General features: G+C 53.1%; 6 protein-coding genes across 6 annotated transcripts; 2 read left to right on the forward strand and 4 right to left on the reverse strand.

Moving 5' to 3' along the window:
* Nucleotides 1-453: 453 nt before the first annotated feature.
* Nucleotides 454-2,606, reverse strand: uapA (Uric acid-xanthine permease; the record flags this gene model as incomplete). The annotated part of the gene is made up of 7 exons (XM_036643372.1): nt 454-1,035; nt 1,108-1,291; nt 1,347-1,464; nt 1,517-1,771; nt 1,823-1,930; nt 1,987-2,138; nt 2,194-2,606. 7 exons carry the CDS (start codon nt 2,604-2,606, stop codon nt 454-456), a joined length of 1,812 nt encoding a protein of 603 aa, XP_036491955.1.
* A 3,212-nt stretch (nt 2,607-5,818) lies between these two features.
* On the reverse strand, nt 5,819-6,649 carry CGCS363_v011524 (uncharacterized protein; the record flags this gene model as incomplete). The annotated part of the gene is made up of 1 exon (XM_036643373.1): nt 5,819-6,649. One exon carries the CDS (start codon nt 6,647-6,649, stop codon nt 5,819-5,821), a length of 831 nt encoding a protein of 276 aa, XP_036492521.1.
* A 3,702-nt stretch (nt 6,650-10,351) lies between these two features.
* Nucleotides 10,352-12,669, reverse strand: CGCS363_v011525 (uncharacterized protein; the record flags this gene model as incomplete). The annotated part of the gene is made up of 7 exons (XM_036643374.1): nt 10,352-10,635; nt 10,677-11,015; nt 11,064-11,197; nt 11,255-11,412; nt 11,463-11,922; nt 11,973-12,315; nt 12,576-12,669. The coding sequence occupies 7 exons, from the start codon at nt 12,667-12,669 to the stop codon at nt 10,352-10,354; spliced, it is 1,812 nt and encodes a 603-aa protein (XP_036492520.1).
* A 2,138-nt stretch (nt 12,670-14,807) lies between these two features.
* MUP1-2 (High-affinity methionine permease) lies at nt 14,808-17,270 on the forward strand (the record flags this gene model as incomplete). Its single annotated transcript, XM_036643375.1, has 6 exons — nt 14,808-15,006; nt 15,061-15,243; nt 15,297-15,880; nt 15,932-16,090; nt 16,147-16,188; nt 16,362-17,270. 6 exons carry the CDS (start codon nt 14,808-14,810, stop codon nt 17,268-17,270), a joined length of 2,076 nt encoding a protein of 691 aa, XP_036491954.1.
* A 216-nt stretch (nt 17,271-17,486) lies between these two features.
* qa-1s (Quinate repressor protein) lies at nt 17,487-20,147 on the reverse strand (the record flags this gene model as incomplete). The annotated part of the gene is made up of 1 exon (XM_036643376.1): nt 17,487-20,147. The coding sequence occupies one exon, from the start codon at nt 20,145-20,147 to the stop codon at nt 17,487-17,489; it is 2,661 nt and encodes an 886-aa protein (XP_036491953.1).
* A 1,238-nt stretch (nt 20,148-21,385) lies between these two features.
* On the forward strand, nt 21,386-23,916 carry qa-1f (Quinic acid utilization activator; the record flags this gene model as incomplete). Its single annotated transcript, XM_036643377.1, has 3 exons — nt 21,386-21,468; nt 21,807-22,216; nt 22,406-23,916. 3 exons carry the CDS (start codon nt 21,386-21,388, stop codon nt 23,914-23,916), a joined length of 2,004 nt encoding a protein of 667 aa, XP_036492524.1.
* Nucleotides 23,917-24,793: the final 877 nt, after the last annotated feature.

A 24,793-nucleotide genomic window follows, 5' to 3' on the forward strand; every position in this document is an offset into this window, starting at 1 on the left:
TAATTATGGCGCGCGGGCCGAGTCAATATCATCGCATTGATTACCGCGATCTAAGAAAGTCTCTCCAATCGGTGTACGTCTGTGGCAGGGTCTGCTGGCGTTGACGTATCCAGCATGTGAAATATGGCGTTTTGTGGAAGTGACGGCAGACATATCAAGTGCTGATGGGCATATCTGGGCCTTTGGAACCTGAATACTCCTGGAATCATGGACAGAGAAAGTAGAGCGTAGCTGGCGCAGGTCAGAACAAGACTAACCTGGGTCACGCAATCTGTGCCACCATCCTAGGAGTGCAATTTGTTGGAACCAAATCCCGCAAGGACCAAGTATTGTTCCAAATCCAATTCATTAACATAAGGGTATTCATCTATATAACACAATCCACACAGTTCCAACACAGCTTTTTCAACCGCCACAACCGTCTGGCTCGTAGCAGTGACAGGCTTAGCCACATTATGCCAGCTTCTCTTCTCCCTTGCCCGCAGCGCTGTGTCCAACAGGCTGGATGTCCTCGGAATCAGCTCCCCGCGCGCTGTCGCCTCCATTGACATCCTTGGGAGCCACAGCGCTGCCGGCAGGCGGCAGATCCCGGCCCTCGGTGTCCTCGATCTCTTCCTCGAGCACGAAGTTGAGAAACATGCAGACAAACGCGGTGATGGCGAACCCGGTCTCCATGATGAGCACGATGGCATCGAGGAAGCCGCGCAGGCCGCGGTTGTCGCCGGCGTAGGTGAAGACGTTGTCAAAGTAGGTCGGGACGAGGGTGGCGCCGTAGCCGAGGGTCAGGCCGGCGGTCAGGATGAAGCGGTTGCGGCGGTTGAAGGGGACACCCTTTGTGATGATTGCCATTCCGGAGACGGCCACGGCGGTGAAGAGGAAGGTCGTCATGCCGCCCAGGACGGAGGAGGGGATGGCGACGAGAGAGGCGGCGAATTTGGCGAAGATACCCATGATGATGAGCGTTATACAACAGCAATATCCTGCGCTCCGGTTGGCGCAGCGGGTGAGGGCGATAACACCGTTGTTTTGGGCGAACTGGCTCATTGGTAAGTTATTTACCTTTGATTTGAGAGAGAGGTGGAGGAAGAGGGGGGGGGGGGAGCTCACGGTGGTCATAGGGGTGATGGTCATCAAACCAGCGAGGACTCCGTTGATACCGTCGGCCAAAACACCACCCTGGATTCGGGACTCGAAGAGACGGCCCTCGACTTCCAGTCTCGAGACATCGCAAGTGGCTGTGATATCTCCGATGGCTTCACAGGCGCAGATGATGTAAACCGCAAGGAGAGGTCTGGAAGATGGTAAGCTAGGGACTTCAGGAGCCAAATGAGAAGATGGGCGCTCACAGTATTAGAGGCCCATACAGGCTTAGCTTGAAGGTGTGAACCCAGATGAAGGAGGCGGCAGGGGCGCTGTCGATGCCAGATCGGTCAAAGTATCCTGTCGCGGCTGCAATGATGCATCCTGGTAGGGGTTTAGTAACGGCTTGGGCCATGGTTTGGGTACAGCAACTCACCAACAAGGAGACCAATAATGACCGAAGTGGACTTCATGATAGGGGCACCGAATCTCTCGCAGAGAATAATCGTGAGGAACACAGAGAAGCCCAACCCAAGGTACTCGGCGGAGCCCCAGGGCAGAGCATGCGGCGCCGAGATGTTGGGGCACTTTGCGAAGAACGCAGACGCAGTCGACGGACTGGCGCAAGGCCCTGAGCCACCCATCCAGTTCTGGAAGCCGCTCTCGACGAGGTGAATACCGATGAGCATGACTAAACAGAGTCAGGACTGCATCTCAGCGGCTTTTGGAGTCTTAGACCTACCAGTGGGGCCAGTGACTATGGGAGGGAAGATGCGAAGCATCACCTTAGACGGCATGAAGGAAATCAAGATTTCAATGAGAGCACAGAGGGCGCTGGAACCGATGATGGCTTTACACACAAAGTCAGCGTTTGAGTGAATGCAGCACTCTGGCGAAAAGACTGACCTCCGTATCCATCGGGGCACGGCAGCTTGTTGCCCTCAGCGTCGGTAGGACAGAAGCCGTTGGCATACATCTGGGTGAGAGCACCCTGCGCGACAGGAATAATGGCAAATGAGATTCCCATGACGGAGAGAAGGCCGGTTCCGATGTAGTAGCTGAATCGTGTAAGTGGATAGTACAGTCACTGAATGGGAAACTCGGTCCTCTTACGGAGTCTTCAAAATGCGGAACCTGGTGATCTGGATCGCGGACAGGATTCCAGAGACGATCAAGGCAGTCGAAACTAGATATTGTTGCATCTCTCCCGACAGGTTGGCACCAGAAGCACCGCTGAGCAGAATGGGCGGCGTGATGATGCCAGCCAACATGGCCAGGGCATGCTGAAAGCCCAGGAGAATGGCCAAGAGCGTGGGCATTTTGTCGTGCAGGCCGAAAAAGGGTGCGGACTGGCGCGTCTTCCTCATGAAGGGCAGGTTCGGGCGGAAGAGGAACGCATAGTCGTAGTCGCCGATGAGGCCTTGCTTCGTGAAGAATCTGTTCTTGGCGCCGCGCAGACGATCTCCCACTGTGCGCTTTGGTGACGCCTCGGGGACGATTTGAGATGGACCTTGATCTTCATCCATCTTGCCGTCGTTTTCGGAGCCTGTCGCCGGAAGTCGATACACTCCGTTGCGTTGACAGCGTCCGCCCCCCCTTTTTGCCGAAATTACGCACGCATAATCCCTGTATATACATGAAAATTTGCCCAACGCCACGTAGATATTCGTAGTACGGCAATTGACCTATTCTGATGGCTTCAATTGATCTATTTCTATTGAATCTCATTATCTGAGGGCATCGTGATGCCTCCTAAACGCCGCCGCGCGGCTCGGCAGGCGGATGATGACCCTTCTGGGCATCGTCCGTCACCCATCGCCAACGGTACGCGGAAACAACGACGTATACAACAACTGGCACAGGACGCCGCCAGAGATCCTCCTCAACGCTCTGCCTCGCCGTCGATCAGGATCGTTACGCCCGCCGAGAGGGCTCGCCGGGCTGCCGCCGCCGAAGAGGCCGCCGAGGAGGCCGCCGAGGAGGTTATCGTCGCCGAGGCTGGACCCGAGACTAATGATTTGGTGGCGGCTGAGTCTACATCGCGAAGAAAGCGTGTACTTATAGCCCCTCCGTCATCACGAAGAGCTCCAAAAGCGTCCTCTCGCCAAAAAGCAACGACAACGCAGAGGAAGCGAAAGAAGGATCCGCCGCATACGATCCGGCTCCGAAGTACTCTGCCTTCGTCGATGCCACCGTTTCGACCAGACTCGACCCCAGTTAACCCAACCCCTCGTCAAACCACTCGATTTGCGGACGATACGCCTACGGCCCCTCGCCATAGCGCTGATGATACGTTTATGTCGTTCCACGATGTATTTGAAGAGGAGGACGATATGGGTAACGAGGAACCAACTCTGCTACAAATCCAGGTTACCCGTGGCCCAGCGCTCAAGGGTAACGGTTTACCTGTTCTCGATCTAACCATCGAGAGCATCGCGTATAACAGATTCAGTATTGCTCCTGTATTAGATGCGAATAGTAGAGACTGGGAGGCAGACAGCGGCGCCCAACTTGAGGCAGAAGTGGCTCACTCGTATATTGTGAAGAAGGCCAATATCGCTGTTGTCGTTGCTTGGAGGAAGCCCACCAACGCATCTAAACCAACACCAATCTTCACTCGGGTCTATCCGTCTACTGGAGGGGTCACTTGGCCAAGTATTCCATGGGTTGATATTGTCCCCTCTCTTGAACAAGCTGAAGAGAGGGGTGAAGTCCACCTCACCGTCAAGTGGCAATACAGCGCCGTACCAATCTCTGGTGGTATAGTGACTGGCGTACGAACGCCTCGAAAAGGTGGCCGAGCAGGCGTTTCAGCCGGCATGCAAGAGGCGATCGATCGTGAGGCTAACGATCCTGCAAACGTCGAGCGTCGGAAGGAGGGTATGCACAGACAACTTCTCCGTACGCACATCTGCCCAGAGTACCAGAGATGTAAGAATAGTTCGGGCGACGAGAAGTTCAACTGGTGCTATATACTAGGCCAGAAGCACTACAAGATCAAATCTCACCATATAGAGAAGTGGGCGAAGGCTATTATGACTGGACAGGCTGGCGTTGACAATATGGAACCACCTAAAGAACTGCTTGGTGAGATTCTTCACGACCAGTTTATAGAGGATCAGAAACGCCAGGGCAAGAGAAGTAAGAATATCGTGGAGGTTGATGATAACCAGGAGACGACAGTGATGACGGAAGAGAAGGCTGAAAATGCCGCACTTCCATCATCAGGGTCAAGATCTGGCCTAACCAACGCCAACAGCAACGCCATCGTCAATATATACGGCAACGCGGGGGCGCCAGATCGTCATCTTCAATATCCTAACCCATACGTACAGCTGCCGCCGCCGGCGCCGCCGCCGCCGGCATATTGGCCATATGCGAACATCTCACAGTATTCGTTGCCAACTCTTCCGCCATTGAACCTTCCAAGCACTCGTCAACCAAGTATCGCACTCCCGATTCGTTCGTCCTCGCCAGTGGTACCGGATTCGCCTCGAAAAGCTCTAGATCAAGTGGCCAGCTTCATCAAGTGGTTTATATCCGTCCGCGGCAAGCGATATAACGTCGACGAAGGGTTCAGAAAGAAGCTACAGAAACTGCGATCAGTAGACAGTAGCTTGCGGGCAATTCGCAAGTTACCAGATATTTGGTTTACTGAACAGGGTTTTACTCAAGATCTTACCGAAGATGTCAGGAACTCGATCAAATCCTTCATAGACAACAGCGCCTACTACGGAGGGCAGTCTGACGCCCTCTCCGACGTGGTATCTCACTCTGAACTTCATTCAAACCATCGAGAGTCAGAAGGAGATGTTTATACAAGAATATACGCTGGATTGCCAGGAGGGACGGCGGCGGCGCCAGTTGAAAACTCTGCGGCGCTAGTTTCAGGCGAGTTGGGGTCATCCCGACATATCGACGCCCTAGTGCCACGTCAATCCATCGAGCAAGAGATCCGTGGTACGCCAGTTGAAGTTGGTCGACGTGGTGAGTGTATATAGAGCTGTTTACTGTCGAATATGGCTAACTTTGTAGGCGTTTCGGAACTCTTTGGTTTCGTTTCGTCACCACTGCTGTCAGCGTCGCAGATGCTGCCCACGCAGTTACAGATCGAACAAGACGAAATCGAGCAAGGCGATGAGGACAATCAGATTGAAATCTCGAGTGATACGTCGTCAACAGAGACGTATTACTCGGAGGAGGATAACGAAGAAGAGTGATACAGCAAGAGTGGTGTGAAGTTTGACTGTATGCGCGATTTTTTTGCATGACGTGTTCAACCACGGAAAAGTCTACCCATAGCCGTAGATTCAACACTGCCGCTCTATACGTATAAAAGCAATAGAATTACTGTTATTTTGGATCTGCAAACAATACACTTCGGTCCATCCCGATACTGGTTAGGGGCAGTTGAAGTCTCTGACTATGGTTGAAGTCTCTGATCGTGATGACGTGTCATCATCACAAATCATCGTCACAAGCATCAACAACGCGTTTCAGCCGTTATACAGGCAAAATTGATATGTATACGTAGCTACCGACGAAAACAATGGACGACGGTATATTTTTTGTGTTCTGGTGCGCTTGTGGCTAACCTTTTGGCAATCTTGTTGGCTACAATCATGGATTTGATGATTGACCATCATATGACGACACGATTAAGATCTATTGCGCGCGAACGCACGATGAAAATTTGGATTGCTTGCTGATGTTCAATATTGGCAGCAAATCCTCCCTTTTATAGTTCGATATCGTCAAATATATGCTCTGTCCCATCAAAGTTGACGAACGAATGGCGGAAATGGCCCTCGATCTGGGGTAGACGATACCCAATCTCCATAGCGCAGTCACGTAGATATTCCATGAAATCCCGAGTGTCATTCTCATCGTTGTTCCACTTCGAATACGTCTTCCTGATGTATCGCTTTAGATCGCCGAAGTACTCTTCGATGGGGTTGAAGTCTGGTGAATACGGAGGCAGAAACTCGAGATGGACACCTGATACCCGGCATAAACCCTCGATTTCAGGTATACGATGGCAGGAGAGGTTATCCATAACGATGACAGAGTTTGGCTCTGGAAAACGCCCACATTTCGGGATAAGGCACTCCTGTAGCCAACGAAAGAACCCATCGCCGTCAGTCGTACCATAATACGTAGTCAAGTGTAGGATACCGCTCAACGTGAGGGCTGGCAGGATCTGTACGCGAGAGTTCTGAAACCGATCAATCTCTGCAGTTCGAAACGCAGCAAGCCCTTTCGGCGCCCATCCAGTCCTCCGTATCCCAGTATCCTTATTGACGCCGGATTCGTCGACGAATACCAGCTGGTCGGGGCGATATCGTCGTATACGGTACAAGTACTCGTATCGTAGTTCGTCACTTCGCTGAGCAGCAATAATCTTGGACTTCTTGTTCGTCCAGCCAGCTGAGTTTAACTGTCGACTGATTGCAGAACGACTGATCTGGATCTCGAAGGCTTCAAATAGGAAATCTTGCATCTCTTCAAGAGATAGATCGCTGCGGTACTGCAGTAGTTCAAGAAGCTCTGTACGATGCCATATTTCCATCTTTTGTCGACTCTGGCGGCACCTCTTATATCTCTGCACTTCGCCAGTGATATTACGTCGTGATCTATGTCGTCGAATCGTTCGTTCGGTACAGCCAACGATACTTGCCAGCTCGTGGGTCTTTTGGTCTTCGAATGGCAGTATCATCGCGATCGTCGATAGCTGTAGATTCGATATTCTGGGCGCCATTGTATCGTCGTCGTCGCCCGGCGTCTTTCTCGATGTATCTGATATAATAAACCACGGACATGTACTGACCAGCGGCAAACTGTAAGTAACAGGGCACAATCTATACAGCAGTAGACTCTTGCTCAATATCGTGAACAAGCTGAGCTATCAGGAGAGTCATTAATCCTGTTGACTGCCAAAGCATTTGCTCTGAAGAACCGTATCAAGCCCCTTGGTATGCTTATATATTACTCAGAGCCATACAAACCGTATGCTGAGTAGATATATAAAGTCATACAGCAGGTCTCTTCTTCTGTTCCTCAGCAAATGTCATCTTGATCTCTCATGACGAAAATAGACCTTTTGTTGGTCGAATGGTATGGGGATGAGGTGACTAGCTGGGTTGGCAATGCCTCGATGGGTAGATTGACTGCTACGGAAGCATGAAATACACACCTTATGTCTCTATCGTGTAGTTATACGTTTGAATACTACTGGGACTATAGTGATTGACGGCAATTGAGGTGTTGGTGATGACTTTGACGCGTTTTGCGTGCGATGCAGAGAAATGCGCGTCACAGCGTAAAATTGGCTTTTTTTCATGTTTTTGCATAAGCGGGGAAAAAAAAGGGGGGCGGACGCTGTCAACGCAACGGAGTGTAAGCAGAACGAGGACGGGTCGATCTTGAGGCGGTGTCAATGAACCAAAACCTCGAGATTGGCTTGGACTGCGGAAAAAAGGCTGGTGTGGAAAAAAACCCTCGAAGATATCCACGAGAAATGACACAGAGCAAGATGTGGATCTCACTTTATATGTATATCAAAATCCGACTCAGTTACTCTGAGTGAGTGGTACGGTACCGTCAGGCAGTCTGCAATCTGCATGGGGGCGATCCTTTTAGTTGATGGTTTCGAGCAATTAGCTTCAACCGCTATCAGTGGGATAAGCCGCGCGGGACGATATGAATGGCTGGCGATAGTAAAAGAATTGTGTACCCAGAAGGGCGGGCCCGTTTCTAGCGTTAGCTGAGTGCAGCTCCCCGGAGACAAGACGCGGTCGGCAGCTCTCCCTTGTCGACCCCATCCGGATCCATGTGAGTGAGATGCGGAAGAGAGCGTGGGTTGTGAATGACTGAGCTCTTGGTTCTGCAGCTGGGGGTGGCGAGGAACAGAGAAGGAGTTCTGGGGATACATGAGGTTCATAGCAATTCACGGGCGAGTTGGTGGTAGATGAGACGGAACATCCAATGTACATACTTGTTGCATGTGTTTGGGCTGTGTGTACTTGGGTTCTCATTGTCGCATGGAAGTCAGCTCCGTCATCAACCAACTACATCCCCCAAGACTCCCCCCCCCCCAAAAAAACACCACTGATCCCTGGCCGCAGCTGAGGAACTACTACTGCAAAGTAGAGGCTCGCAGAGTGTGGGGGAACTCCCCGGCATCGCTCCCGCGTGGCACTCCAGGAGACTGCCGCCATGTTCCTCGTCCTCCCTCTCGGGCGCATCCTGCCTGGCTACGCGGACCGAGTGCTTGGAGATGCGGCGACCTGCGAAGTGCGGGAGGCATTTGTTGGAGCAACTGACTGCAGTTGTAGTGGCCGGCGGGGGCTTGCTGGGGCTCTGAAAGTCAGTGCAGTGTCTCGGATGCCCCTGGACAGGTGACAGCTTAGAGCTGCGTCCATCTCACCAGCCAAACTCTGTTGCTTCGAAACGGCACCAGCTTCTCCGAGATGGCCGCCGGCGACGACCTTCACCTGGAGTGAGGTGAGGTATGCGTGAGTGTTGAGAAAACTGCGCACGTTGGTTTGGAATGATCCATCATGCCACAGGGAGATTTCCAAATCGATAGTTCCTGATAAGACCCTCGACCACCCAGCAAGAAAGAGAATGCCTCCAATGCTGGCGTTCAAGCTCACCCCATTTCTCCAAGGCGTTCTGGCTTTGGCTCATCTGATACTACTTGCGACTCCCATCACGAACGCCGAAAGACCGTGGGCAGATGTTTTCCATCGCGACAGGTGATGGAAGCAATCCCAAGCCTTAGCAGCAGTCATTAGCCGATCCGATCAGAGAGATAAGACAATCCAGGGTCTAGAGCCACCCAGAAGATGCACGTCAACGCTGCGCAGAGATAAGGAATCGTCCCAAACGAGTCAAGAAGGGATCCTGGGAGATAGAGGCGCTGCCGAAGACCCCGTCCCATTGGTCCATATGCTTGCCGAGGCTCGGAGATGTTGTTGTTCGGCGCGGCAGGGCGGACGGGAGTGTTGGGTTTCGTCCATTTCCCGTCACTCATGCTCTGTCTGCTGTCGGCGGTCTCCGACAGAGAGCAATTCTGACCGTCGAGGGACTCACCGGGACGATGTCATTGATGTTTGTCGGCGTGGGCGGGCTATGATCTTCTTACTTCTTATCTCCGATGCCGCGGGAATTCCGCGGGTTCGCCGCTTACAACACACTCACGGTCACAGAAGTTCATGTTGCTGTCGAGAGCTAATTCGTCTCAGGTTCTCTGAAGTAGGTTCTGTATCATTACAGTCTTCCGACCGCATATCGCAGGCAACATCGAAAGATTGGATTCGCCATCCCTGGATCATCTCGCGAACGAAGAGCCTTCCGCCCGTTTCCTCACCTCCTACATCTGCACCATAATCTATCTTTTCGTCGAAGAGCTCATCCAAGGCCATGTCTTTGATCAACCCCCTCTAAACTTCTTCATTAGCGTCTGGATTCATGAACACACAGCCGTATATCCAGCCTTCGTCTTAGACTCATCCAGTACCAGCAGTCACGGTTGCCATTATCGAATTACCGAATGTCGTCCCTCATCCCCCTGACCACGTCCTGCTGCGATCCGAACCTTTCTCGATGGTACTCGTTCAGCTGTTGCCGCCCAAATTCCCGAACGAGACCCAGCTGCCCCTTATGCCGCCGGTCTTTCAGACAGTTGGCTAGCTCAGCTTCCGTCCTCGACACGCATTGACACAGATTAGGAGTTCCTCCAAAAGTTTCTCGGTCTTTCGGCGTGGGAAACATTATGCTGATACGCCGAACGTCTTTCCAAACCGCACCAGCATATTCTCTCTCCCCCTGACGGCCAAGTGCCAGCTTGGCCAGGTTCCAGTCGACATCTCCGTCACGGCTCTCGAATCGTCGGGCTACGAGGTTCAGTGTGCCCCTCTTTTGTTCCATGGCGGCTATCGTGCACGATGCTCCATCATTTCCCGACCTCCGACAGTTACATCGGTCGGGATTGACTTCAGTGTCTTCGTCAATGTCGACCGTCACCAGCGCAAGCCTCTTGGTCTTGCGGTTTTGGGTAAAGAGGACGATCATCGGCTTCGGTGGTCGCCTGTGAACAGTTCCAGTCGTGTGCCCGCCAATACTTACGGTAACGGTATGCGTCTCGCTATTGCCTGAGCTGTTGTTCGATGGCGAGGTCGTAGTTGAAACATTGCTTGACACGCTGAAAGTTCGGTCTTGCCGGCTATTCACTGTCGAAACTGACGGTGCGATCGCGGAAGACCATGATCTAGGAAAGAAGCTGGAGGAAGGCGGGCTCGATGGCGATGTTGCTGACGGTGCCGTCGGGCTTGCAGTCGGTCTCCTCGAGTTGGATCCGCCTCCAACTGGGCGGCGTGGTATAGATATAGGTGGCCGACCACCAAAGGGGCTCATGCCGTTGACTGGTGAAAGTCTCGGTGGGCTTCTTGACAGTGATGGGGCTGCGAGCCCAGACGTATTCCACATGGAAACTGTTTCCGTAGGGCTCGTGGTAAACACGTTCGAGGAGCTGAACATGCTTCGCATGGTACTCTGTCTCGATGTCGCATCATGGGCAGTAGACGACATCGAACCTGATCTCGCGTTTTCCTTCACCGTTGCCTCATTGTTGGTCACCAGCTGGCCATCAAGCTGCTTTGGAATCCAAAACTGGACACAGGCGTCTTCGACTAGCGGTTCATCTCTACCGGAGACGACAAAGCTGACCATGGTATTGTACTGGCAGTAGTTGTCAAAGGCCTTGAATCCCGTAACTGCCTGCTGAAACTTGATGATATCTTTGCGTCCCATGAAGGATAGCCTCGCGATCCGTTCGTCTTTGCGAAGAATCATCTCCAGTACGCCAGAACTAGATGGGTTTGCATACAGCGGGTTGAGGATGACGGATGTGATATCGAAGTCAATCGTCTCGGCTGCAACTGTAAGCGATTATCCTGGTCTACTCAGCCAGGCTTACATACCTTGACGGCGTGCGCTCCTTACTGCTCCCTGCTCCACGCCAGTGATATTGATCCTGAATCGTCTCCCGTCTGCGCCCATTCTGCGTAGAAGCTGAAGTCGTCTCTGGACATTGGCACCGGAACCTTGGAGTGGACTTTCCATCAAGTCAGTTAGATTCCAGAATGAGTGCCACGTATGGTTCAGGCCTTACATGTCAAGGACTTGTTCCATCAGGGCATCCTTCGTCACCACATCGACAAGCTGAGGCAGTTCCTTCTCAGGCCAGATATCGAGCATGTCAGACGTCAGTCCCGCAAGGCTTGGCTTGACCAAATCTTGTTTGAACCGGCCGCATTGCGTTGAAAGGCACTGCGTCTGTTAGTACCTCCTACCAACAGTCTTGGGATTTCTCAACTCACGTCCTCGAGTTCTTGGACATATGATGGCCAATGCGACACCCCAGGGACGGCCTGTTTGAGCTCAGGCGACTCGTCAATCCGCTCCTTCAACCATACGCACTTCAAAAGGCTCAGGTACTGTTCCAGGCGTGGGATCTTGTTCTCAACCAGAATACCAGCAGGTGTGAAGTTAACGGTAGAGCGATCGAAATGAACGACGAAGGCGTCCGTGATCTCTTTCAGACCGGGGGCCGGCTCGTCTGGGGACCGACTTTCCCAAGCCTTGAGCAGCCCATCTTTCACCAATAGTGGGATGTCAAGACTTTGCTCCTGTTGCTGGGCTTGCTGATCTAGAGCCACCTGCAGGTCCGGAACCAGGACCCCAATCAGGCGGTGCAAATCCCCATGAACAGCTGAGATGCGATCAACAAGATCATGGTGAACCCTGTGTATGTCTTCTCTGACACGACACAGCAGATCGCTGGATTCGTCAGTGTCTTCAAATGTCAGAAGGGAACAGGCGAAGCTCACATTTCGAACGGCTTCAGGACGTGAAGAACCTTGGAGTTATGTAGGGCGATTCTTGCCCGTAGGCGGTCCGCGGCTGGCGCAACCAACACATTCCACTCGATATTTCGGAGAGGACCACTATTCAGGCGATAACGATTGTTGTTGTCGATCAACTCGATGCATTCTCTGAGGGTCCCCTGATAGTCTCCGATAATCTCTCCCAGGGATGACGGGTCCCATCGCAGTGACTTGTACGACACATCTCTGCGGAGAGACTGCTCTGCCTGGCTCACCACTCGGGTGAGAATATCGAGGCTCTCAGCCAGTCCCCTGACGTCGCGGCCGAACTCCTCATATTGCTTGGCTGAGATGCCGTTAGCTTGTGTCGCCGTCTGCAGTTTTGGAATTCTTAGAGCCTCAAGTCAGCCCTACGGCCACGCTTGCCGGGCGGAGGGCTGAGATGGCGCTCTCAATCAAATGAAGCACAGGCCGATCAGCCATTAGTAGGCTTATTCTGAGGTTGATGTACCCGAAACAATCCTGACGAATGGCGAACATACAGATACGGACAAGAGCAGGAAATGCGCGAAAGAGCATCGACGGAAAATGGATCGAGGAACATACTTGCGTTGTAGTCGTTGTCCCATCCAAATCTGTAGACGTCCCAACAAACTTTACTCAGATTAACAATGTCCCCGATCTGAAGAGGCCCTGCCATTGGGGGAGAATCAGGAAAGAGATGATGAAATCAGTCTGTTTAACACGCCTTATTGAGATTGGCATTTGACGTGCGATGTTGTCAACAGGGCGTGAGCAAAGTTGAAAGCGACGACAAATAGAAACCTCAAAAGTGGACTCCGCGTCAACGGTCGCAAAGCAGATCGGGAGACAACGTGGGATTTTGAATGACAGCCTGGCCCCAGGGCGGGAGCACACGACCAGACCTCGAGGGGCGCCACCGGTTCGCTGGGACTATGCGACAAAACGGTGGGTGTGGCCGCCACGAGGGACACAATGTTGGCAGTTTGCGACCAGGACTTGGTTCTCGGAACTGGACGAGGGGGTAAGAACTCTGGCTGGGTCACCGAATGAGATGGGAGGGGGGGGAAAGGAACGAGATGAGAGTGAGGCTGAGGGATTGGGTCATCTTGTTTGCTTGCCCACTTGGACGGAACTCGAGTGTGTCTGGCGGGCTGGACAGTTCGAATTTGATACCGAGAGACGGAATGGTGTGGGAAGCAATGCAGGCAGCAGCAGGGGAACGAGACATCTCATGCTGGCTGGCTGCGTCTCCTTCAGCGACCTATCACGCCCGGCTTGGCTTGCTTGATTGCAAACTTGGTGGGAGGTCAAGCGGCAGAGGGCACCATTCTGAGCGGTCCCCGGTAGTGAGCGCCAGGTTTAGAGGTTGTCTTCCTGGCTTGGCAAGCCGAGGTTCTCTGCCTTTGCGAAGAGGGTGGTTTTGGGGACTTCATGAGTTTCGCCCGAGAACATGTTGAGTTGGTTGAAGCTGTAAATGCGCTCAAAGTCCAGCTTGAGCGAACCATGTTGCCAGCGCAGCTTTGGGCGCCTGCTCATAAGGCAGCCAGGGATGAAGACAAGCGTTCTCTTAGCGCTCAATCAGTGAAGGGTAGCTGGTAGATTGTCACGCGGTCTCAGTTACCCGAGACACCCTTACGAAGGCATCCAATCCAATCTGACCTGCGTTGATAGCTTGTCACCCTCCTTTCCCGTGGCATGCGAGTGTGCGGCGTAAGATTGCTAGCTTGAGATAAGGTACAGAGACAGGATGAGTTTGTGTACCTAATGTTCAGGACGAATTGACGCGATATAGGGCTATTTGCTTTAACTCAATATGTACAAGGGTTGCAAACTTGCCTTCCACGGGCTAAGTCTTCTTGTATGCAAATGTTCACGAATGACAACTTCGGATAAAGTGATTATAAGTAGATGTTAAAACAGATGAACAATAGCGTAAACCGAACGAATTGTAGACGGCAACATGATGGCAATGAACAGAACACAGAGCGGGGACAAGCGCTTCGCAAGCTGTGTTGATACATATGTCTTCTTAGAAGCAGCGCATACAAGGTTGTATCTGCATATTGCCAAGGGTTCGCCGATCTGCACTCAACTCGGTCACGAAAGAGCTGGTGGCGGTGGCAGTGAGCTGCCAGAGCTCTCCCCTCAATTCCGCTCTCACGCTCCAACCTGGGGTAGGATACGGACGAGGTGTCACCACCAGTCTACCGGTGCTTCTTCCTATTCGCGCTCGCTTCGGCAGGCCTATCAACTTCTCGTTCACTGAGACCCTGCCAGACCATCAACAGATCGAGCTCAGCTCTGCATCTGCTTACCGAAACTAGAGCCTCGGTAGCGCGGTTTGAATCCCAAAAAGCGCGCAAACAGGTTCCCGCACCAAGCGCACCTAGACTGCCCTTTTCCCATGCAGCATAATCGGGCAATTTTCACTCCGCGAGGCAGATTTCAAGACGAGGCTGCCGGGGACTGAGTGACTCTTTGAACGCCATTCCTGATGTAGCGGCTTTCCTGGGCATGCATGCATGCGGCTGCCACATCCTTGGCCGAGTCTGCCCTGCCTTCAGTGCCATTCTGCTTGCTCTTGGTGCGCGACCCAGCCATCGAGCTGCTCCCTGGTCACGCCTGACCTGCATGCCAGCTCGTCACACAGGCTTTTGTAGATAGAGATAGACCATACTTAACATCGGAGCCACCCCTTGTAGCCTGCTTTGCCATGTACCATTATGGCGCAGACCTCGAGACTCCCCCATCTTGGAGCTGCTGCGAGTCTCCGATATCTCTGAGTCGCCTTGTTGGCTTGCCAGACTCCCGAAGATGAATGACTTCCAAAGCTCAGAGGGCATCTTCCAGGAGCCTCGTCACATCGACGACAACTCGAGCGAAGATGATGCTGCTGGGGTAATAACGGGTATCACTGGCGGGGATGGTCAAGGCATCGTCACCCACGCACCCAAGGAAGGATTTCGCCTTGGATACCTTGATGTATGCTGTCTGGTCATCAACCGCATGATAGGTGCGTCAAACTGTCTCTGTCGCTTAGGGGGCATCTGTTAATGCCGTAATACAGGCACGGGAATATTCATGTCTCCGAAAAGAGTCATGAAAGGTACTGGAAGTGTCGGCGCGACGTTATTGTTCTGGCTAGCTGGTGTGGTCTACTGCCTTTGCGGTACCCACGTCTACATCGAGTATGGCCTCAACGTCCCTCGTTATAGAGTTCAAGGAGTTGAGCAGTCCATCCCTCGAAGCGGTAAGAATAATTGCAGCTTCAGGCCTAGCATCAATGCTGACCGATCTCCGTAGGCGGAGACATGGTGTACCTGCAGTATGTCTTCTCGAAGCCCGCCTATCGCAAAAACACCATCCTACTGTCGACTTGCATCTTTGGCATCACGTTCATCGTACTCGGAAACATGGCCGGCAACAGTCTTCACTTCGCCTTTCGAGTCCTTGAGGCCGCTGGTCACTCAGATCCTGAGAACGGCCCCGTCAGGGGCATCGCTCTCGCCGTTGCCGTCTTCGCCTGCTTCATCCATGCCACAAGCAGAAGATTCGGAATCATGCTGAACAACTTCCTGGCGGTAATCAAGATCATGATCATGCTACTGATCATCGTCGCGGCCATCGTGGTTGGTGCGGGCGGGCTTCCCAAAACACAAAACGTCATCGAGCAAAATACGTCGCCAAAGACTTCGTTCGCGGGCGCAACTAAAGACGCGAACGGATACGCTCAGGCATTCCTTGCCATCATTTTCACATTTTCGGGATTCGAGCAGCCAAACTATGTCCTAGGAGAAATCAGCCGTCCTCGAAAGAAGTTTCCTATCGGGATGGCGAGTGGTGTAGGACTCGTTGCTGTTTTATACCTGGCTGTCAACATCTGCTATGTAAGTGCCTCCAAACAATATAGCTTCTAGCAGTGACTTACAGAAAATCAGATGGTCGTTGTGCCTGCCGATGTTCAGAAGAATGAGGCCAATGTTGCCCAAGAGTTCTTCAGGCTCACCTTCGGCCAATTGAACCCAGACAGCGATATTGGGTCGCGGATCTTCAATGCTTTCCTGGCGATCTCTTCCATGGGCAATATCATCGTCATGGTATGTCATGGCTAAAGAACTGAAAACCACCACTGTGGGAACTGACATCATACCAGACCTATACGGCAGCTAGAGTGAAGCAAGAGATTGCGAAAGAGGTGAGAAGATTTCCTCCACACAGATGACGCCTGTGTCCTGCATTGTCACAATCATCTGAATAGTTCAGGCTCTTCACATGGAGTCTTTTCTGCCCCTTGGTTGTTTTTTGGTCACTCTGCTCACCCCCTTTTTTGTATCCGAAACCTGGACAAGGCACTGACTGTCCATACAGGGAATCCTTCCTTTCCCGAAGTTCTTCGCGCAAAACAAGGACATGAGCCTTGGGAGACTCTTGTTTTGGTTTCAAAGGAAAGGATGGTTCAAATCACTCCTTAAACTCCGTTGGATGTCGCCGGAGCATCATTCTGAAAAGACACCAGTTGGTGCTTTGGTTCTTCACCTCGTCAGCTGCGTCATCCTCATATTTGCCACCTACGGCAGGCCACCTGTAGTGGCATACACAGCACTCACGTCTCTAAGTGCTTATGTTGTCAACGCATTCATCGGAACATTCCTGGGTCTCGGCATTCTCATCCTACGCTTCCGCGGCCCTCCTACGACAGCTACTGACGATGATGCCACCGACGATGACCCATCTAAGTCCCCGACAACTTGGGCTGAGATGACTGGCAAGAAGTTCCGTCCCTTTTTATCAGTCTTCTGTGCCATTGTATACATGTGTGGAGGTCTCTATCCCGTGATCACCAACTGGGTACCGCCGTCACAGTACTCCGACCTGACCGTGACGCCATGGTGGCTTGTGCCCACCGTTGGGTGGATAATCATCAGTCTTGGCGTTGCCTGGTTCATCGGCTTCATCTTGGTGGCCCGTTACATTGAGAAGAAAGATCACCGTGTCTTTGTGGTAGAGAAGAAGCCGGAGTTCGAGGCAGCTGATGGCAGCAGCCGGAGCTCCGAAGCTGGCCATACAGGGGCCGATCTAATACAAGTCCACGAAACGGTTTACCTCAGCTGGGTTGGAAAAGAGGCTCTTCGACAAAGGCGGCCGGTCTTTGACGACTCGAAAGAAGCTGAAGGTCATGTCAATGAGGTGCCGGCGTCTCCATACGTCAACACGGACTTTGCCGCATACATGTCAAGTCAGGGTACTGAAACAGGAAGGACATATTCGAGATACTAAAAGAAGCACTGGTGTATTACCCGGCTGTTTACCGACTTTGGGCGATCAGGGCGTTCATAGGGCACGGTTCTTGCTTGACTTGCCTGGGGGAACCTATTATGATCATGAATATTTTACTGTTTTATTACTCGTGTACGTAGTGGTATCTGGGCGGACATTAAATGCAAAGCCTATCCCGCGTCGTGACCTTCCTATCTCATAACACCCATTAAATGATCATGGCTCTTGCTCGACAATGTTGTTGAGACGTGGCCCAAGTTGTGCAAGGGCTGAACGATCTTGTCCGTCAGGCTCGTAAGATCGGAACACCTCTCCACGCATGAGTCTGCGCGGTGCTCGCCTCCCTGTAAAGAGCTCGAACTGGGCGAAGCCCTGCTCCGGAAGTAGGTCCAGACCGTCCATAGTGACCCAACCCCGGTGAGAGACCTGGCGCGCTTGGTTGAGTATTGGGGTATCAAGCGTCTTGTATCCCAACTCAACGAGACAGCCACCGGTTGGACTGCTGAGCCAGGCTTGTGGCGCCACGAAGTTGGGAGCTGGGACGTCGCCGATGCTGTGCGTTGGGATACAGGAGACGATCATGGTCGGCGGCCGAAAGTCTTCCGGCCACGCCTCGTCCAGGGTCCTAATGATATGGAATCTTGTTTCCGCGTCCGTGTTTGCGCTCAAGAGCGGTAGGTCGTGTCTCTTTAATAGTCTCGTGAAGTGATTGACCATCTTTTCCGCGTTCGAGACGGTGCGGTTGTACACCACGATGTTCTTCACGCCAAGTTGCAACATGCTGTAAGTTGCAGCACGAGCCATACCGCCTGCGCCGATAATGAGACCGCAACTTGTCGGACGCACCGCATTGGCAGGCGAAAGTCCTCTCCTCAGGCAAGCCCGGATACCGATCCAATCTGTGTTCTCTCCGTAAAGTGCGCGTACCGGCCCAGCTCGATTTCTGCAGTTGAAGAGTTTTTCATCTTCTGGAATGGTGCCGTCGGGGTTCAGTCGACGAACAGGCACGAGAGTGTTTACTGCGCCGATGGCCTGGGCGTGTCGACTCAGCGAATGGGTGAGAGTGATGATTTCTACTTTGAACGGCAAGCCCACACTGGCGCCAGCGAAGTAGGGATCTTCGATGAGGTCTTTGAGGCCATTCAGTGATGGTGTGGAGAAGGGGCGGTAGACATGTGGGATGCCACATGCCTTGAGGGCGGCATTATGCATGGCTGGCGACAAACTGTAGGAGACATGGGCACCGAAGACGTAAATCTTCATGGGGTCGAATAGGAATGAGTTGTACAGCGCTTGCGTTGCCTGTACAGCCGTCAAACAAGGCTGATCGGGGCTGTACTTTGACGCCATTGCTTCTGGCACGACGCTCGTGAGGACATGGTTCATGGCAGCCGAATGCCTGCCACGAGGGCCGGAGTTGTAGGCAATGAGAGGGATCTTGTGGCCAGTCGTGGCGTCGACCAGAGCCTTGAGATGATTCACATCAAAGTTGTCCTTGATCGAGGTGACAGGCTTGATAAGTCGGACAAGATCGCAGCCTATTCGGCGGGCTCTGTGGTAATGAGACATCCAGAACGGATCTGCCCATGAGGGAGAGTCGACGGCAGGAGTTAGGTGACCAATGATCTTTGACCGCCTCTTCATTGAGATGATGTGTAGTAATTGGTAATCGTTCAAGCGTAAGTCGACGGTGAGGTATTCAGGTGTAAGTCGGAGACCATGTAAGATGTAGTCCATGTACACCGATTCTGTTGTGTCCGGGAGAACGACATGGTAGATGAGCGGAATGACGGTGCTCCTTCTGATCGACCCAATGATCCTTGCAATATCTGCAGCTCGTTCAGAATCCAGCGCCGTGGCACCCGCGAGGCCATCGACGACGATCTCGATGGCGTCAGCACCTGTTTCCAGCTCCTCGACGGTGATCTCATTGTTGAGAAGGCTCGATAATGACACTGAAATAGCATAGGTGAACCGACGGTCTTCAGTCGGAATAGACGCCAAGGGGAAGGCAGATTCGATGAAGGGGATAGAGCCTTTGGGCATGATCAAACTGAGGAATTTGAGGAAGTGCCTCTCCGCCCGCTTCAGGGTAAGATACGGTGCGGGTGGCTTCTGACCGCCAGCGTGAGCTTCTATCCTCGCCGCATCAGTCTCGGCCGCAGGATCTGCCGTCTCAGAGACATTGAAGAACTCGAGATTGCTGCAAGTCCGGAAAATGGTACTGCTCGCGGCAAGAAGATTCCTTGCCTTGTCTTCGTCTTCGATCTTGAGGTGTTCTTGAATGGCCTTGACATCGCGAACGATGTGGACGACAGGGTGTGTACGGCAAAAGTCTCGTAGCAGAGTCTGCACAGAGCGCTCCATCCAGCTGCAGACAATCAAGCAGCCTTTTGAGTTCTGGTCGAGGAGGTCGCGGAGAACGTCCGTCTGTCGACGGTGACATTCTGCGGGGCCATGGGCCCGTTTATATGCGAAGCTGGTCAGGCCGGTGACCTGTTGGAAGGCCTTCTCGCAGTCGAGGGCCCTCCGCGCCATGGCCGTCGAGGCGATGATGGCGAGTGTCGACTTGCCGGCGCCTCGAATGCCAGCAAGGACAATGGAGGCGTCGGCAGGGAATGGGGGTATCTCGTTCGGCAGGTGGGTGACTGGCGTCGCAGGCCTCGTTATTGGCGTCTCGGGTCTGGAGCACGCAGCCATGGAGTACCTGCTGCTGTTCGTCCTCGGGCTCTGAGGCTCTCTCGGTGTTGTACTGTAGCCATTGCGAGTGTCGACGCGAATGAACTTTGAGGGATTCTCCAGTTGGTGGTGGTGTTCGGCGTCCTCGTCGTCAATGGCCGTGGCCACGAAGGACCGCTTCACGCCTGCTGTCGCCATAGCTCCTCAGCCTCGACCTCGACTTGGCCGTGGCAGCAGTCGCAAGCTGGGTTGGTGAGAGAGCCCAGGATGCAAGCGCATAAGGCAAGGAAAGGCAGTGTCAAGTTGAGAGAGAGGGCGCGCAGGTGATTGAGTCTGTCTGGGCCAACAGGTTTCGTCCAGCGCCGCCTAACCGGGTGGTCTAACAAGGTCAAGCTCTCTCTCTGTCTGTCCGTCTCTCAGTCAGGAGGAGTCAGTCAAGTCGGTCCCGTCGAGTCGCGTCCAATGCCTACTAAGGCGGGCACAGAACTGTCAGGTGGGAGGACACATGGAATCCGCACCCCATTTCCGACGGTCGGTGCTGCGCTGGTGCCCCTCTCCCTTAGCTGCAACTTGGCGGCGGTACTCTGATAAACACTTACCCCTGGCTTTTCTGTTAGCAAGATACATTCTCCACCGAGCATGTCTCGTGTTCCGAATCCGCCGTCGCTGTTCAGCCCCTTGGTTTGACAACTCAACTCAGGGAAGTCCTAATTGTTGCTCAGTTCAAAGTTGAAGTGTCTAGACCAGTGAGAGCCCGCAGTGTAGGCAACACAACCTTGTTCATGGCAGACAGACCCCAGCTGGATGCGGTTGGTGCCCCAGAGACGCCTCCATCGACAAGGGTCTGTCTGTGTGAAGAGTCTGGAGAGCAGTCTGTGCATGTTCGCAACACCAAAAGTAGCGCACTAACACCCCGCAAACCGATTCATCCGTACACGGCCTTCTGCGGCCAATTAATGCCACTGGGATTCCAGCTGACCTTTGTCCTCGCCGCCCAAAGATCAGATCGAGCAAACAACCTTTGAGGCGGCGCCGCGACTGTCCGACGTGAGGTTACCCCAGGATTTCCCCACCTCCAGCGAGTTGCGCGGGAAATCTTGGAGAAGCAAAGACGTCAATCATCGCCGCTGTCGCTCCTCTGCCTGTTGACTGCTTGCTGCTGCTGCTGCTGCTGTTGCTGTCGCTATTGCTGTGCTGCTGCTGCTGCTCTGTTGCTTGCCGCTGCTACCCATCGTCACTCCCCCTGCAACATCCCGTCGCGATCCATCCGCCACAACTCTCGCTTCAACCATCATCCGCAGCGCGCCCTTACCCTTCCTCGCAGCTCTCGCCGACGCTCTCGCCGACGCTCTCGCTCTCGTTGCACACGCCCTCATGCTGTCCACAACGGCGTGAGCCACAGGAGCTGCTCTGCCGCCCGAGGCATCAATTGCAGGATGCCCTCCAAGAGAAAGGTTCACGATGCCGAGACCAATGCTACCTCGACGTCGGCCCCGAAGCGCCAGCGAGTTTCTCGAGCGTGCGACCAATGTAGAAGGCAAGCAACCTCGCATCCGTCCTTGTTTTCCGTTTCTTCTTCTTTCCGTCTGATTTCCATCATCTGTTTGCCTTCAACATCGGAAGCTTCCTGCAAGGGAGCCGTCCTCGCATGCTTGAGGATGTTTGGTGATCCAGGCTCGAAGAGCCTCATCATTGGCCCGAGTCAATTCTTGCGTCGTCAACAGCTTCATTTCCAGGGTGTTCCGACGTTTCTGGGAACCGTCTAGCTTTGTTTTTTTCAACGACAGTTCCGAGTTTTGTCTGATTTGGTCTTTGGTTTGCGCTGGCTTCAATGCTAAAATGCTAACTGACTTGCAGTGCCCGAGAGAAGTGTGACGGCGTTCAACCACAATGCTTCTCCTGCGTAACGCTATCGAGGCAATGCACGTACAACGTCGCTCCGAAGAAGCGCGGCGTACAGACCGGTCTTATTCGAACATTGGAGCTCGCCCTTGTCTGGCTGTTCGATCAGGTTCCTGGCACTGAAGAGAAGCTCTCAGAGTTGCTCGCCCGCGAAGGCGATAGCGGGCAAGCTCTGCTATTAGACAAAGACAACGAAGCCGGTAACCGTCTTCACAAGAGATGGAGGAGATGTCGAGTTCATAAAGACATCGACCGACTCCTATCCGGCAAGGACGGTGTAAGCCCGCGCCAAGACACCTCGGGAGACGAATCGGATGCGGATGCAGACGGCCGCAACAAACAGAAAGACGCCACTCCGCAAGAAGGTACTGCTGTGTCTCCAAAAACAAATGGACCCGAACGGGCATCGGACGCGACTCCGGGCGAACCGGGCCCAAGACATCGACACGGTTCTATATCTCGGCGAAGATTCAAACTCCCAAGAAACTTTCCGAGGCTGCTAGAAGTTTACTATTCTTATACTCACAGTTGGCTTCCAATACTAAACTCCAAAGAAGTCCTCGATAATGTTGCAGCCTCTTATCCACCCGATGGTTTTGATATCGACCCAGAAGACTCCGGCGCCAGCGCGGCTCACGCCGAATTATGGTGCGCCCTTGCCGTTGGGGCCTTCCAGGATGCGACATCATCCAATACTTCAGGACGGGCTGAGCCATCAGACCGTCCAAGCCTTATATTTGCAGCTGCACGAGGCTTGATACCTGTGGAAACAGACATGGGACTAGGTCATGTCAAAGCTCTACTGGTATTGTCTCTGGTAAAGTTGGGTCAAGACAATGCAGGTGCTGCCTCATTGCTTATTGGTCTCGCCGTTCGCGGTGCTATGGCACTCACGGACGGCAGGTCAAGGAATAGGGGCCGCAACTCTATATCTGGTCAGGCGGCACCTTTGACACCAGAAACAAACTCAACGGCGCTGGATCGAGTAATGATGGCATGTCTCATGCTTGACACCATAGTATCTCTGGGACTCGGCCAAACACCACACATGAGGACGAGCGATATGAAAGACAAGCCAACGGATGAAAACGGGCCGGAAGAATGGGCTCCTTGGGTGCCACGGACTGGATTCGGATCCGAGGAGGTTGACGGCGCTGTGCACGCTGCCCAGTCGCTGAGTTCTTTCAACCAGCTTTATCAGTTCTTCCGGACCCTGAATCAGAGCGTTGAGTCAGGAACTGCAGCACCGCAGATAGGTGCTGCGAACCTGGTGCAGGTGCTTGACCCCCGGTTCTCATTTTGCAACTCTGTTGTTTTTGGAGCGTCAACGATACCCAAACTGCCGTCCGCCTTTTTGATACAGGCTACTTTCCTCGGTGCCACGCTGACACTGATGCCCGACGCCCGGGTCTCGCTTATTTGGAGTCTGATGGAGGTTTTGGAAAATTCCATTGCCCAGTTTGGCGCAGCCGGCGTGTCGCCGCTTCTTGTCACTTACATGAGCATCGCTAATACCAAGAGTTGCGTGAAAGCTCTGCGAGACGATGACAAAGCCAGATGGAATACTCTGATGGGAGATTTGATATCTGTTTGGCAAGACCGGACGACCAACGCAGATTCGTCCGTGTTAGACGCTGAGCCTGGCGGCAAAACACCTATCCAGGCCGAACAGTCGGCTCCTCATTTCTCACAGCCCGCCGCCCGACAAAATCCACACTATTCTCAATTCCCAATGAACACGGATTCATACCACCAGAACGGCAGCGGGTTTCTACCAACTGCTTCGTCAGCTAGTCCTTCGACGGCGCGAACGATGCCATTTACCCCAGGAAGTCAGCTGGATGCATTTCCCCCGGGATTTATGGGGCATCTGCCTTCGGCTCAAACACCATACCTGATGGGACAAGGACCCCACGGCGTGGATTACGACGCCATTATGGATGAGTTGGCTTCTATAGACTGCACAGATAGCATGGAGGCAGACCCGCAGTTCATGGCCAATCTCGGCTTCGCCCCAGGCTCAGACTTGACAGACATGCTGCGGGGAGAATTTGGGGGGATGTGAGAAGAGTAATGTATTATGACTTTTTAGTAGAAAACGAACCCAATACTTATCACACACATCTGGAACTATCCTCGCCGTAACCTGTGCTCTTGTTTGACTGTCCCCTGTCATGCACGTCCATCGGTGTGAAAAGCCCCTGGTGATTGACATGTGTTCACCCTGTCCAAGGGTAGTGATTTGAGAAGAACGGAGTTGCTAGCCGTTTTGGTACTGTTTTCTGGAGAATCTGCAACAGGCTTATCTCTGTTCTGGCATCTTTCTGATCCAGCTGCGGCCGCTGCAATGTTAGTGTCTTCGGGATCTGTTTGCGAACCAAGCCCGCGGAAGAGCAATATGCGCAGGACGAGCGGAAGTACAATCACCAGGAGGTTAAGAGTCTGATGTCTCGGCAGTCAATCTATCGAGATTTGGACTGGCTGATGGAGCACGTGTCATAGATTGTGCACAGTAGTGTAATGTGCGCTACCAAGCAGGGACGATTCTGATGACACCGGCCCAGTGGTCACTACTACTCTAGCGACTGTCACGTCCCGACAGAACGGTTCAGGCAGAAAGACATTCATGGATGAAGACAGGAGAATAAAACTTCCTCTCGTACATGACCAAACTTTCAGCGTGATGTTGTTCGCCGCTTTGTGCGCTTACAACCACCGTATCAGGAGAGCCCCTTTCGATCCGACTAAAGTGGACTCCACGATGGCCTCGTCAAAGAGGCTTGGCCAGAACATTGCTAACGAGTTAGCAATCGAGTGATGGAGTCCGGAATTCTCGCCGGTCTTTTGCCAATGTTGAGAGCGGCGCAGCCATCTTGGTTTGTACGCGTTGGCCGGATATACTCAACTCCCCTCAGCTCGCACCGGCGGCCAACAACCCCTGT

The sequence above is a fragment of the Colletotrichum siamense genome (genome assembly GCF_013390195.1).
Source record: "Colletotrichum siamense strain Cg363 chromosome Unknown KSG_Cg363_contig07, whole genome shotgun sequence".
NCBI classification, from domain to species: domain Eukaryota; kingdom Fungi; phylum Ascomycota; class Sordariomycetes; order Glomerellales; family Glomerellaceae; genus Colletotrichum; species Colletotrichum siamense.